The following is a 16,185-nucleotide window of genomic DNA, read 5'->3' as shown; positions in this document are numbered from 1 at the left end:
TTTGCTAACATTATTTGGCAGAGTACACAGTAACAAAGAATTTCAACCCACCTAACAGAACTAACCTTCATCTTTCTCTGCTAGTGTGGTTTTCAAATAGAGCTTGAGCTCTATATTTTAGTTTGTTGTTAAATGCCCTATTTAGCTTTTGAAAATGTGCCTGTATAATTTCCAAAGTCTGTGGTGAGATTTCTGGTCTGTTTTCTATTAGCGATGGCATCATCATTTGATTTATTTTTCCTCCTAGCTGGAGTCTATATAGTCTTGTGGAACTGAGAACTTTGTAAGTTTTTATGTTTAGCTTCTCTGAAGGAGCGATTATATGTTGATATTTTTGATTTTGGAAACCTTATCTGAAATAACATCACACTTCATTATATTAACAACAATGAACCAGAGAGATGTAGGTTTCTGTGAGACAAACATACATTCCATTGAATGTTGACAAATACATGTCAGTAAATATACCAAAGGACTTTTCTGTTTCTATTCTTCATTTTATTTCATTTTATGTCTTGGTTGGGGGTTAATCGATAAAATATTGCAAACTAAATCATCTCTGTTGCTGAAGTTCCATTGAAATCAACACATATGCTTGTGTTGTCCTAAATAAGAAATGCTTTTTGAGAATTGGAACCTAAATTTGTCTGTTTTTGTGGAGGTTTTACCATGACTACATGCAAGCAGCCTTTATATGTTGACATCCTTTGTTTGCTGCAGTGGCAGTTAACCAGACAACAGAGCAAATATTAAGTACTGCGCCACTTCACTGTAAATGTTAGCAAAATGATTGAATGTGCATGACAATTGATATAGCAGCTGTTTAATAGTGCATATGTTAATCATGAATATGAGTTCATGACAGGAAGTGAAAAATACCCCCTTTACTTGTAGCTGCAGGGGAAGTTTGGAAAGGTGGCTGAATTTCACCATTCCAGGATATTTGGGCTAACACCTAACTCTTAAAAAGAATTGATATGTGATTCTTAATGACCACAGGCACTTACAACCTCTTATGGCTCAATCCCCAATAATGTTTGCAGTTGTATGTCCATGTGCATTATTTTAAGTCTTCGTTCTGCATTGTCTGGGGGAAAAATTAAGTGTGTGTGTAAAGGAGGAAACCCACCAATTAATCCTGGATTCATAGTAAAAGACACTTTTTTATGTTGTCCAAGTGCTCACGAGTTCGTCTGTCTTCAAACAGATTCTGAAACTGGGCTAGAATTGTGACCATTAACTTTTACTTCAGATGTGACTCGAGGGCTGCTACAAGAAGTTGGCTATATGCAAGAACCTGCCTTTTGGTTTGTAGCATGATGGGTTGGGACTGGAATATAAAAAGCATCTTATTACATAAGATTCAAATCTCAAGTTGGTGGGGTTCAGTAAAGTGCTCACTGCAGGGAGGATATTAAGAAAATCTCTTAATGTTCAGCAGCTGCAAGAGGCGGTACTGGTTGGCAAGCAGATAGAACCATCTGGCTTTTCTGTCTTCAGTGCCAATACAGCAAGGGAGCCCCGCACGGATATATTAACTACTTCACTGCTGATACGCCACCTGCCATACTCTTAATCTATTGACAGTACATTGATTTCATTGGAATGGCAGAACATAATTTTTACATATAGCAACTTTATCATTAGTGGTGTATGTTTTCTTGGTGTACAGTACCCTGGTAGCTTGTGCAGTAGTCAACAAGGTCATATTTTTAGGTGATTTTAATATTGTTTGGAACAGGAACCGTCTTCTTTTCTGTTTTAATGTGCCTAGTCCATGTCTGAGGCTCCTAGAGGGTACTATAATGCAAATAACAGATTATTTTTCAGGGTGGATTGATTTAAATCACAGCAATTTAAATCACCATGAGAAAATCATTGATTTAAATCAAGTTTCCCACTGATACTACTTCATAAATTTCTTAAACAATGATGCAAATCTGATCACTAAAACATGTTAATTTACAACTCCATACAGCATTTTACAACATCTAGTAGGGTATGCTTTGTGTAATTTTTTAGATAACTTGATTTTTATTAATTTAGGAAATAGTACATAATACTCATTACCTGCGTCAAGCTGCAGATGCAGCAGCAGTACATTAGGAATGGTAAAAACTAAATCACACACACAAACACAATAGCACTTATATTTTATTAAACTAAATCTTAAATGTTACATAAAAGTTTCACATTTGCAGTTGCAGCAGTCTCCTGAGTTGCCGGCTGACGGCTGTTATTAAACTTTTTTTTTAATTTTCAAATTTTATTAACTCTAACAGACAAGTTGTCATAACACTAAACATACGCTGTCCTTAAAAGTTCTGCAACTAGCTCTCATTTTCCCCATTCCCACTGTCATTTTTATTCATAGACTGAAACAAATATGAGTTTTCCTGCTTTTTCAACTCATAGTTGATTTCTTAGCTTTGAGTGAATAATTCCAAACGATGAAAATATTCTTTCTGTGCCTGCAGAGGAAGCTACTGCTGTGAACAGTTGGCTTAGCAACTGAAGGAACTCTGTTTCAAGGTGCCTGGCTAATGATTTCCACCAATTCAGGGGAGTGACTTTGTTCAAAACATGATCAGTAAACATTTACTATTTAAATGGTTCCACTTGAGTCCTGAAATTTACTATGATGGGATACCTGAGGAGTGATTTTGAGATGTCCATGCCATGGCAGCATCATTTTCTTCAGAAGTTAGGCATCTACCTTTATATCTGGGGTTGAGAATGTTCACAAGAAAATGAGGTGGAGTTAGTGCTTGATCCATTTGCTTCTTTATTGCCTGCAGTTTAACTTTCTGGTGAGGTATTTCTTCAATGTCTCTTGAAGTGTCTTCTAAATTTCGACAGCATCAGCAGTGCAGCAACAATTTCTCTGAAGTTTGTTTAAGGCTATGGATATAGGCTTCAGTATACTGAACATATCCTCTACATTCCCCTTTAATCCAATGTTAGATACTTTGGATGAGATACTTCCATCTATTTTATCACGGTTTTCTTCACAAAGTTTTATGAGAATAGGTCAGTTCTTAATAAATTTTTCAAAACAATCAGCTACAGAATTCCATCGACATCTTGAGGGACAATTAGTTTGATTCCTCCTGCTCTCTTCAGTGAAGCTGAAGCAAAATGGTTGTCATGGAAGTATTTTGCGACTTCAACAACATTTTTCTTTTATTCCTGGAGAGATTTACTTAAGTCTTTGGCTAAAAGATGCATTAAATGGGCACTGCAGCCATATATTGTTAAGGAGCATCCTTCCGTTTCTTCTTCTTCTAAGTATTATCTCATCTTCGCCACATTTGCAGCATTGTCTGTGACAAAACTGCGTATGTGACAGTTGAAATTTGTACACTGTTTATTACAGCTTTCACTGCCACTTCTTTTAAATATTCTGTGTGGGCATTTCTTGACGTATCTATTGTTTCTGAAAGATATGCAATCCCGTCTTCTGTCGTCACACAGGCCCATATTACTGGATCATTGTGTACATTGCTCCACCCATCAAGGCTTAAACTGGCAAATTTCCCCTCAGTATTTCTTGCACACTGTTCAAGTTCCTTCTCATACACTGTATCTAGCAACCTTCCACCAATGTCTCCTCTACTAGGTGGAGTGTAGCCTGGTTGTAAGGACTCAACCATGTCAATGAAGTGTTTATTGTTAACAATGCGAAAAGGAGAATTTGTGGCATAAATGAACCCAGCAATCTTTTCATCTATGGCATCTTGCTGGTTTTTACTACAAATTCATCTGTGGTGATGGTTTTACTGGATGATTGAAATCTTTTGCTTGCTATTGATACTTTGTTGTCTGAAATACGTTTAGTTGCAGCACTGCTGCTAAAAGTACCAATGGATGACTCTGAAGTTGTTGCAGATAGACAGTCACAGTTAAAGTATCTTATGCTTAAATGGAATCCTGAAACAAAATTCAAAAATGATTTTGAGTAGTCGTTCTTGTCACTCTATTATGCAGTTAATTATTTACATTTTTTTCAGCAAGGATGCAGATCCGATTCCAAATTATCAAAAAAGCTAAGACTGACTGCACTTAAAATGCACTTAATTTTGGAGTAAGCCTCATAGATCTCACTGGCATTTCTGTTTATTGAGAAAACAAGTATAAGATGGGGCTCCCTTGGGAAAGCTGAGTTATGCTGAAGTAAAATAGGGAATAGATTTATGGCATCTCCATTATTGTTTGTGGCCATGATGTTCCAAAATAAGGGGCATGTATTATGTAATATAAAATAAGAAAATGACACCCAATGGCAACTGGCAACTCTAGCTCTCTCTTACTGCAGTTTTCTGTACTGTATACTTAGGTGATAGATTCTAAACCTAGTTAACTAATTAAACAAGCCATAAGGATCAGCTAAGCTAAACTTTTTTTTTTCTAGCAATCCAGCATAGCAAACTGTTTGGGAATTTACTAGTTAAATCACACTTATACTAAAAGGCATAGAGAGAGTCTTGAAGAATGATGCATTGCAAAGTGATTTATTTCAGTTACTGTCCAGTTGATCCACATTGTTTTTCTGATATATCCACATCTTCATCCACATCATTTTGTCCCAATAAGCAGTTTTCATTATGATGTTTGATTCTTGCAACGAGGCCCTGCATTTCCTCCTTACACTGCTTACACTTGACACGTTTTCCTTTTTTATCCAGGAAAGGAATTTCTTCAAAATATTCCCAGATAGGGTCTCTCTTGCGCCCAGAAGCCATGATAGTTTTTCTGTGGCAAAGGTGTGGGGGAATATAGGAAGCTGTGTGTGTACTGTATAATGTCTTCCCTTTTTCTTTCCAATCCACTCCACTGTTCTCTTCTACTCTGCCTCCGTCCTTTGTCTTTCTGTCTCTACTATCTTAACTAACTCCTCTGCCTTGCTTGGCCCAGCTCCATCACCACATAAGTACAGAACAACATCAATCCTATTCAGCCTGTGTCTTTCTTTGCACATGTGACTTTAGTCTGCTGAGAAACAGAAACTGAAAGCCCAGAACTTTCAAGAAGCAAGAGCTACTATTTGCAAAACGCCTGCCCACTGCCTAAGGCCCCTCCCCCAGCCTAAGGGGAGGAGCCACCGGACCCAGAATGCAACTGAATACGGGGGACAACAAATGAAAAAAACAGGAAGGGGTGTGATGGTCAGAGGGTCAAACGGAGGGAACCAGAAGGGGACACCGAGCAGAGAGCCCCGGACAGCGCCCACTGCTCCCGGAAGGTGTCAAGGGAGCCAGCGGACACCACCCAGAGGAACTCCGCCCGGATGCGGGAGTGCAAAGGGAACGGAAGTAGGCCCCACAGTTGCAGAGCGCCCCCCCCCCCCCCTTCCCCCACCAACCTCCTCTCCCTGGTGTTATAGATGGCCATTTTCGCCAGGGCCAGGAGGAGGTTGATGAGGAGGTCCCGTGACTTCGTGGGGCCACGGATGGGGTGCGCGTAAACAAACAGGTGTGGGGAAAAGTGCAGCCAGAACCTCAGCAGGAGGTTCTGGATGAGCCGGAAGAGGGGCTGCAGCCTGGCGCACTCCAGGTAAGCGTGCGCCAGGGTCTCCCTCACGCCGCAAAAGGGGCAGGTGTTGGGGCGGGGGGTGAACCACGCCAGGTACACGCCCGTGCTCACGGCTCCATGGAGGAGCCGCCAACTGATGTCCCCGGCGGGCCGTGAGATCAAGGTGGAATACAGACTGGCCCACCGGGGGTCCTCGCCCTCCACAGGTGGCATCAGGTCCCGCCACTTGGTGTCAGGGTGGGACACAAGGGCGAGGAGGTAGTGAGGCAGGACAGACTAGAGCCATTAATTCATTTTTATGAGGCTGTAAGTGTAGGTTTAGCATGTCTGATGAGATTTAATTGTAACTGTTGTTTTTTAAACAAGAGAAAAAATTAGTATTTTATTGATGATTTAACAAAAAATAAATCTGATTTAAAAAAAAAATCAGTGATTTTTTTTATCCACCCTGTTTTTCATATATTTTTATTGACTGCAGTAATCTGGTGTGTCTCTGTATGCATCTATGTAAATTTTAATTTGAAAAGTAGTGTGTATAGTATGTATGAGGCATATTCCAAACAAAAGTTCTCTAAGAATGTTTGTTGCACAGTTACATACTCGAGTCAATGAATGCAAAAATAAAGATTGTATGCACATACTTAACTCAACCTTTTTGTGCCTATTTATTATAAAATAGTTTTTAATTACTTAATTCTATTATTTCTGCAATGTACCATACAACTTTTTCTACAATTTTCAATACTCAAGTAATATCTTGTAACTCTTTGTATATATACTTACACTCCTTTCATTATATTAATAGTCCAGTATTTCTTTGACTTAAAATATTATTTAAAAGACTTTTATATGAAACTGATTACTCCTTATGGTATATTTTAATAATTGAATGAGCTGTATAATATTTTCTTTTTAACTTTCCAGAGATGCTAGTCAGTGATGGTACACTAAACTCTGAATCTAAGTTACTTATATGCTGCGCATATATGGTAATAAGGATTTTAATGTACTTTAATGTACTTTGCTAGTTTGGCATAAAGAGTAGTGCACAGTTCTGCAAGAAGATATGCATATGTAATGTTGTAGAAAAGATAGTATACAGTTTAAAGAGTGTGTTTTGATGCATACATACAAGGGGGCTGAAGTAAAATTGTCTGTGCAGCCCTGAAATCTTGCATTTTCAGACTTCTGAGTGCTTAATCCTGTGACTTCAATGTTCTTATTGTAATGTAGGGAATTTCCTAGTATTTTTTAAATAAAAAGTTGGGGGGAGAGGGGGCCAAGAAATACATAAGGAGCTTCACTCTCCAGGATCTCAAATCTTCACTGGCATGCCAAAAATGAGCAATACTTTGTTTTAAATTTCATAATTTGGTACTGTCTGGTTAAATATAGCAGAACATCATGTCCCTTTCACATTAGGCTCACAAGAGAGATCCCCCTCTCCTGAAAACTTTAGGAACTGAGTAACTAAAGGTGCATCTTGCAAGGCATACAGAAATAGACCATCAGCCTTTCACACCTGAAATGTGCACGAGTGTGGAGGCAATGACTACTGCAGAACTCTGGCTCAGCCCTTGCACACCTTCATTAAAACTAGCCGTGCATGCATGTGCAGTGTCCTTCCTTACACACTTAATAAAGAAGTGATCTGCAGCATTCTACTGCCAAAAGCTCCAATCAGAACAGATTTTCATCACAATATCCAGAGGCAGTTTTCCTCAGAGAGCTTATTACCTTGCCAAATTTCAATTTTCAGTTTATGGTTCTTTAAATTGCAGGACTATTTTAAGGGAAAAGTTCAAGAATTTTTTTTACAGTGGGAGAAGCACAATTTTTTTCATTTGTGTCGTAATCATCTTCTCAACCTCTGTCCCAATAGCTGATAGTTCCTGTTGGTTGGACTCCAGATTACCTCACAGATGTCATCTAGTGATGGCCTTGACCACTTGGCTCCCTGCTCTGACTTCCCCAGATGGTCCTTCTAGTGCTCTGTTCTGCCTTGGCTGCGCCAACGCATTCTGCTGCATTACTTATGTGCTCCATCAACCTTTTGGCATTCACTACCATGCCATCATGCTCTCCTACTCAGCAGAACACTCACAGTGGGGTAGAGAGCAGAGGCACAGCAATGTTTGACAAGCTGTTCAGCAGTGATCTGCAATATAAATGATCCTTTGTTATTGCTGCAGGTATCTTCAGCAGCATTAGGAGTAAGGGGGTGCAACTTGACCCACTTGCCTAATCAAATGTGTGTGCATAAAAATATAATATTATAACTTCACAGTCCTTGACTCATTTTGATGGCTACTGTCATCAGAAGCACTTCAGGGTGAATAGTGCCTGCCCGCGTTTGAATCATGTATTATAGTTCTTGTTTGTTGCTATTAACTGAATTTGCCAATTTTGTGTCCCTCTCATGCCATCAGCCTCTATTGACTACTAGATCATGAATACGTCAAGAAAATAAAAAGCTACCTATCTGTTGTAGCAATACAGATAGCCTTTAGTAACCTTTCCAGGGAAGTACTTTATTCACAGATTTGCTTAAGGCTTTCTCAAGAACTAAATAGTTGTTTCTCTTTCTAAGTTATGCCTGTCTTGTTTTTTTCTTAGGGCTGAAGAAATCAGTGACTTACAGTATGAAGAAAATGTATAAAATGACAAAAGGATGGCTAAGGAAGACTTCCTGATGTCTACGTTGTGTACATACTATGTATAGGTAAATAAACAGACCTCTTTTCTCTCCAAATATTGTGCAATTGTTACCTCTTGCCTTACCTACCTGGGTAAACTGTGAATAAGTAGCAATGATTATACTATTTTTACACAAACACATGCTCACATGAGGTGAAGACCTCATTTGGTGTGGAAAATTTGCTAAAGGGTGAGGGAATTCTTTTGCAAATGTACTTAAGCTTTTCCTGTGTATATTAAAAATTTGACCCTGAAATACATTTTCCAGAAAAGCTGGAGCCAGAAATGCTTGTTTTCACATATGAATGCAAAAAAATACAATTCCTGTATGTTTGATACTTTCCTTTCCAAAATAGTCCAGATTCTTTCTTCTCAAGCTTCCCCAGTCTCATCTCCAACCCCTTTTTAGGGGTTTATAGAATTGTGTGGTCTAATCTAAATATTAAAACTTAAAATGCTTTATTTTTATATTAAATCCGTTTGAGCACACACGTATTTTAGGAGCATAATATTATTCCATAAACCTTCTGCAAAGTGGGATTCATCAAGAATACATTTTTCTCACCACAGAATCCAGTAAATACTTGATCAGATAGAAGCGTTTTGAAGGATATATTTCACTTTCTGTGCCATCACTGGGAGTGTAGGGAATTGAAGAGTTACTAGCCTGTCAAGTGTCTTAAAGGTCAGCCATTCTTGGCAATCCTTTTAGTTGACAGTAATATAACTCACAACCAAGTTGTGGCAGGGAGCTTATATTTCAAAACAAAGTAAATTTTCATTAAGCTTCTGGGTCCAGTAATGTGTAAGTTATGCAATATTTTTAAAATATTCTGCACTTCCAATTCACAAAGTGCTTTAAAATCAGCATGGTTAAAATCAGGGAAATTGTTGTTACACTTGATTAATGTAAATTGTAAAATGTGTGTGAAAATACTGGCCATAAGGATAGAGAACCTATTCCCCAATTAATCAGATCAGCTTCACAAAAGACATTCAACTACCATATTCCCATTACTTTTCAATAAATTATTAAAGATGGGTCAGTGGAGGCATTGACCCTTCAGGTAGAGAGAATCTTTGATATGGTGTGTTAAGAGTATCTGTTGTACATAATGGGAATGTCTGAGTTTCAGAATTCTTTTTTTTCTTTGGATCAGATGGCTTTCTCCTTGCTTGCTTATCCACAAATGGCTTTTCTGAACAGGTGTTCTCCATATGAAGGGACTTGAGAGGGGCATTCTTTTACTCCTTATTTGATGTGGCTTTAAAGCCAGTGGCAGTCGCAATAAAGGAAAAACAATAATATAAAGAGGTTAGGAATGGAGAATTTAAAAATATCTTTCCCATAGACTATAGCTATCTTTCCCATAGACTATACCTTTTTGTTGCATAACCTTATAAACAATTTCTCAAACTTATCATTTGATTTAATTTAATCAGAAGATTTAGTAAAATCTTAAATTACAAAAGGAATTATGGGTGTAAAATCAGCTGTAACTATTTCCAAAGAGTAATTTAAGCATATCATGCAGCTTGGGATTTTGAGTGGGAAGCTAAGGAAATAACATACTGTAACATGGCTCATTAATTCAGTTGTGCTTTCATCACCATTGAACAGATGTTACAATCTATGATTTTAAAATCCTTAAGAGCTTAAAGTGGTTGAATTTAAACCTAGAGCCAGTAAATAAAACTAGATGGTTCCATTGAAAGTTTTCTTGAAATTAGACTGGTAATATAGAACAATGAATATCCTCCCAAAGCCATTGTTCATATTAACCTCTTTTTGTATATTCATATTCCTGGCATTTTGTCATCCATCAGTAGTTGGTTACAAATCTTGGAATGGGATCAAGGAAACTGGACAAACTTTTCTGTATAAAGTGTATTTTTGATAGTGGCAAGCTTTAGGTTTCCAAACTTCCAGGAATACATGTCAGGCTAAAATTTCCATGTTGATTGCTTTGGAAGAAAAAATGGGTAAAGAGACAGCAAGGGAATTTATATTAGAGAGTGGTTGAAAACCCATTCCTTCCATGAGTTGCCAATATTATAGTAGTAAGAAGTCTCTGCTTCATACTATTAGGTATGTTAGAGAGGCTCAGAAAGTTGGTCTGCAGCTGCTTCTGTACCCTGCGGAGAGAGACCACAAATCAGTTTGCCTAGGATATCCAGAAATGCAAGAGAAAAGTGAAACTGGGAAAACAGGTTAGTCTCAAACACAAAGAAAAAGAGTATCATCCTCATATAACAGGTGAGATGTAGTGTCATCCTTGAATCATCTTTAAATAGAAAATAATTGGTAATACTTTAATTGTGACATTTTCTGCAACAAAAATTATTCAGATTAGGAAACAGTTGTGTATGTAGCTCTAGCATGATGCTTCAGGGATAGTAAGAGGACAAAGTCCCTTCTCTGAAGAGTTTACAATCTAAGTAAGTGGTATACACAAGGAAGATGGGGGTTGAGATGTAACAAAATGCAGACCAGTGGAGTTGGGATGCATAATTTGTTAATTCCTCAGATTTTAGTTGGATTTTTTTTTTTTTTTGGTGGGGTAGACATAAAGGTTCTGCTTGATAGACTGCTAGCCTTGTGTTCAAAATACTGCTTAGCTTAACAAAAATAGATATGGAACAAAGACTTGAATAAACCCACAAATTATGTATTTTGGAGCAAGATCAATAAAAAAATTTCTGAAATCAGTTGCTGACTTAAGAACTAGACTTATTCTTGAGCAGCAAGAATGAGCAGCAAATTCTTTTAAGAACATTGGACGTTTAGTCAGAATGGTAAAAGCAGCAGGAGTTGGAGATAATGGCATGAAAAATGCAAGTCTACTCACTGTGCTATTCTGATGTCTTGAAGTACGATATTGGAGGTCTGTGTGACAGTGTGGTCACCCCACTGCAAGGTTAAGTCCCAATGTGACAGCATGCTGATGAGCTATCCGGCACTCCCATTGAAGTGGAGGAAGTGCACCAGCCCATAATAAAATCATTGAGAGGATGTATTTTCCTGTGCGTATGTGGAATGTGTTTTTGTAATCAAACTTTGAAAAATAAAAATATTTTATAACAAGAAAATGTGCACAGTTTGTTGTGAAAAATAATTTAGGTTCATAAGGTGCCTAACACTGAACACGGGAGTGAAGAATCACAGTTGCAAGAATCTTCAGACTGAATATATATGACCAGATAATTAAAGTAGAGAACTAAAATGTTGCTTCAAGAATTTTACCCATTTATTTTATCCTCTTTGTATTTCATATACTTGAAGATGGTTATAATTCTATTACAGCAACACCTAGAGACTTCAACAAAGATCAGGGTTCTACTGTGCTAGGCACTGTACAAACATACTAAAATTTTACAAGCATGAAGAGCTAAACAGACAAAACAAAGGACGGGTGAAAGGAATATTAGTATCCTCTAATTCACAATGAGGTAAAGAAGGAGTAAGTGACTTGTCTAAGATCAGAGAAGATATCTGTGGAAGAGCTGGGAACTGAATCCAGATCTCCTGATTCCCAGTCCAGTGCCTTGTCAATGATACCAAATTCTGACCAGTAAAGTCCTAAATGTTCTGGCTCCCAGTTACTTCACCGATTGTCTGAAATTTCTTATCCACTGGTGTTGAGGCAGTTTAAAATCTTATCAGACACCTGAGCTAATATATGGCTGAGAGTTCTATTAGCAAAGCACTTAAGTATGTGCTTAACTCAATCCCTGTTTGCTAAAGCACTTGAGCACATACTTGGCTTTAAGTATTTACTTGAGTCTCATTGACTTCAGTGGGAAGTGAAGATATATTTAACATAATAAATTTTAAATATCTGGCTCAAGCCTATAAAAAAACCTGAGTTCAAGCTAAAAGACAAGAATTTGAGCTATTTAAATATCATAAAATGCCTTTGGACCATTTTTGAGGTAATGTTTCAATATGACTGAACATTGAAAGATTTGATTCTAACTAATTTCCATCCTTTGGTTACTTTCAGTTGTTTCTTTGTTTTTATTTATTTTTTTAATAAGGCAAATAGGGTAGTGTGAACAGACCCTTAACTAAAATATCACATTAGTATGTTTTATATTATCACATGTTCTTATTTCACATATTCTTTTCATTAGCGTTCCCATTGACCAAGGTCTTGGGATAAGCAATTGGTTACGTTTAAAGTGAGTGAGGAAATGTTTTAAAGATGAGTTTGAGCTATGGGGGAGGGGATGAGAGTACAGTTTCTAAACAAACCAGAAATCTAATAATAATTTCATGTGCGATTGCTCTTTTGGGAGGTGCCCACTCATGAAAAATGGTTCAAAACTTTAGAAATAATTTGATCTGATCTGAGAGAGTGAGGTCTGACCATAGATTCTGCTATAGAGCAGAGCTGTCTTCATTGTGAACCTACTCAGCTGAGCAAGGGCACATGTTTAATAAGTAATGTTCTCTGGGGGGGATGTATTGCTCTCTGTTCAACAGCTAAGTAAACATTTTTATGTGCAACAGATGTTTTGTGTAGAGCCAAACCCTCCAAAGCTTTAGAATGCACGACCCTGCCAGTGGCTTTCACATTACAGGTGTTACTTTATTGTAGAGCTTGCCTGTAACTTGAGTTGGTTTTATTTGTCTTACATGACTGAAGTATGCAGTGCATATTTTGGTTTGGCTTTGTGGTGAACTTTCTTTGTATACAGCAACAGAATGGGCTTATTCTCCAAGGAGAGGATTAAAAATCCCAGTCTGAGGATGCCTAGTTTACTCCATCTGTTGATATATTACAAATATTCCAGTCTGTGTAGTAAATCTTCCAAGAGAGACTTGAAAAACTTCTATTTTGGTTGGTGTAGGCAGAAAGCTTTTCTTTCAATGGGTTCTGCTCTGTAAATCATTTATCTTTGTGCTTTTAAAAATGTCCTACCTTTCCCCTTGAGGCCATTGGTCTTGCAGCTTTTTGGCAGAGAGCCATGAATGAATCATAGGCAAGCGCAGCACACATTTTGAGCGCCTCTCTTTTGTTAATATAAAATACATTACACAGTTGTTACATTTTTCTATGTAAAATTTAAGAGAAATGACAGATGTATTCCAGACATTTTTGTTGCTTTTTGAAGTTCCCAGCAATGGGTAAATATGACCCCTTGCAGTGTACAGCTGTAATTCACTACAATAACTAGCAATCATGGGGTAGAAAGCTAGTTTTAGGAGAATATGTACTTATTGCCTTCAGTGTGAAAAGGTGTATTTGCCCTTCTACAATGTTAGTCACTTGGTCCACTTTGCATTTTCATTTTATCTGTAACTTCGTTTTATTGCCGTCTTTCGTGCCTAACCTGTGCCATCCCCCCATTCTCCTGCACATTTCCCTGTTGCTTGGTTGCATCTCACCTGGATTTAATTCCCAGCTATATCATTCTCTTCTCCCCCAAACATTCCTTTTGCCTGGTGTCTGGCAGTTCCGGATCCTGTTTCCCCACCTCATCTTCCTGTATGAGCAGCATCCTCAGCAGAGGTGGCTAGGAAGGTGGCTCATTCCCAGGTGCTTTAACAGGCCTCCATGCTCCTCTTCTCAGTGAATAACCTGAACACTATTAGGTGCTACTACGTGGTATCACAGGAGAGTCAGCACCATAGGACCAGCTAGCTCTCCTCACACCAGCAGCAAGAGCTTTGCAAACCATAATTTGAGAAACACTAAAGTAAACTCTATTCTGTCTGGACAGATAAAAGGAACTTTTATTGAAGATTTCTCAGACCAAAACTGGCAAAGTAGCAAAGATAGGCTGAGTGGAAAAGTCCCTGAGCAGATGCAGCATCTATGTTTGTTAGATTCCCCACTTCTCTCTGCACATACCCATCTCAGGAATGGGCCCCTTTGTAAACAAAAACTTGGTCTCTCATGAACAACTGTCTAAATAATATTTCAGTACTCTGATCCTAGCTGTGCTGTGCAGTGACAACAATACTACAGATTGTTACATTTTACGTAATATAGCGTACTATGTATGAAATTGGCCAGCTACTCAGAAGAGGATACTCACTTCACCAACAAATATCACCAGTCCATCAAAGATGCGTGGTTCTCCACCTGTTTAAATTCTCTTTGTTGCAGCAATAAGTGGGACATAATTAAGATTTGCAAGTTCCTCCAGGTGTTTACCTGTATGAAGCTTCAACTATTTACTGCTATATTTAGAACATCTGAAATTGAAATTGAAGTGCAGGCTCTTTTTAACATCCTCACTTATGTCTGGGGAGGTCTCTCCTTTGGAATACTTTATCTGTTGGCTTTGCATGTCAGTGCATCTGACTAACAGACTGAGTAATGTAGCTGCAGGATTAGTTCAAAAGCAGAAGTCACCTAAGAACTAGACACTCTAACTTTCCATGGACCCTCCATAATATCCTGTGGTTTCAGCATCCACTTGGTGGATTCTCTGTACCTTGAAGTTTTTAAACCATAATTTGAGGACTTCAGTAACTCAGTCAGAGGTTAAGGGTCTATTACAGGAGTGCATGGGTGAGGTTCTGTGGCCTGTGTTGTGCAGGAGGTCAGACTAAGTGATCATAATGGTCCCTTCTGACCTTAAAGTCTGAGTCTGTGAGCATGTGCACTGATGCTTTGTGCAAACAGCCTTGTCAAAGCAAATCGTAGAGGTACTGAATCGTGCCTACATGTCCTCCCTCCTAAATTATATAGACAGTCTGGTTTTTGGAATATTTGGTAAAATCTGATATTTGGAACCTCAAACGGATATTTTATTTAATTTATGTATTTATTTATTTATGCTGAAATCTTGCTGGTCTCTTGCTCTCCACTGCCTCAGAGCTCTGGGACTTAGGTATGTAGTCTGGTCACTGTGAGATCACATAATCTATCATTTATTCTTAACATCCCATATTTTAGTTTCCTTATGCTTTGCTTTTTGTTACCTTAAATAATGTGTACTATATAGTCACTTCCTTTTTCCTGCTTTATTTGTAATTCCATTGGGATTACCTCTTCAAGTAAAAAGGAGTCAATTTATTATTTCTTTAAAAAAAAAAAAAAAATCCTGCTTCATGTTCTACCTGTCCTGGGCCATTTGGAAAAGTGGACACTTCCATCTAGTATTGTAAAATAGCGCTTACATACTACTTGCAATATGTGCTGGGAGTCACATTACTTACACCACTTCTGGAAGACACTTTGATAATATGATGATGACGGCAGTATTGACAACTTGAATACATTAGAATACTCACTTGTTCTGATTGATAAATGCTCATTTTACCGTACTCCAAACCATTCCAACAGCAACTGTACTGATTCAGTATGGGACCACTGCTGAAAAATGGTTGGGCCATTTCTTCCCCCGCCCTCTCATTTCTAGCTCCATGGCCTATGAAACTCTGAGCAAATGCAAAAGCCTTGGAGAGGACCCCTAAACTGGCACCTCTATCTTCATGTACAATAAGAACTGCATCCCTGTGGTTAATGCTTCTCTGAGTCCATAAAGGTGGCAAAGTTCAAAAGAGCCTCAGGGAGTGAGGTGCCCAACTACTGTTGAAGATGAATGGTATTTGGATGCTTAACTCCATTTAACTTCTTTGAAAATCACAGCCATATTTGTTGCACACTTGCTCAGTAGTTTACAGGCAGTGTAGTACAAAATAATAGAAAAAAGTAAATTTTTATGGGCAAGTACAGCCTTATGGTGATGTAATGACAATTATGTACTCTATTATGAGTTAACTTATAATCCTTAACTGTATAATATTGCTACAATAATTTTGTATCTTGCCAGAAAAGGCAACTAGTTCAGATTTGCTTGATCCTGGATTTTAATGAACCATAACTGTACAACGGCTTGTCTCTTGTTCTGTGTGAACATTAAGATAAAAACAATGAACACATTGCATTTGTAGTTTGAGCTTAATTTTTGTTATGAAAGCTGTGTATTGCACAATGG

The 16,185-nt window shown here is 38.0% G+C and overlaps 1 protein-coding gene across 4 annotated transcripts in view; it reads left to right on the top strand.

Moving 5' to 3' along the window:
- The window catches only part of TAMM41 (TAM41 mitochondrial translocator assembly and maintenance homolog), a 41,706-nt gene extending 33,422 nt beyond the window's left edge, over nt 1-8,284 (top strand). For all 4 annotated transcript variants that reach the window (XM_067543753.1, XM_067543751.1, XM_067543752.1 and 1 more), the window contains one exon: nt 8,149-8,284. In XM_067543753.1, coding sequence (XP_067399854.1) covers nt 8,149-8,225 — 77 coding nt within the window. In that variant the 3' untranslated portion in view covers nt 8,226-8,284. The remainder of the gene's footprint in view (nt 1-8,148) is intronic.
- Nucleotides 8,285-16,185: the final 7,901 nt, after the last annotated feature.

This window comes from Emydura macquarii, unplaced genomic scaffold, assembly GCF_026122565.2.
Source record: "Emydura macquarii macquarii isolate MOO-44397 ecotype Brisbane River unplaced genomic scaffold, CSIRO-AGI_Emac_v2 contig_968, whole genome shotgun sequence".
Classification (NCBI taxonomy): Eukaryota; Metazoa; Chordata; order Testudines; family Chelidae; genus Emydura; species Emydura macquarii.
Note: the sequence above shows the minus strand (reverse complement) of the source record. Positions and strands in the feature narration are given on the sequence as shown.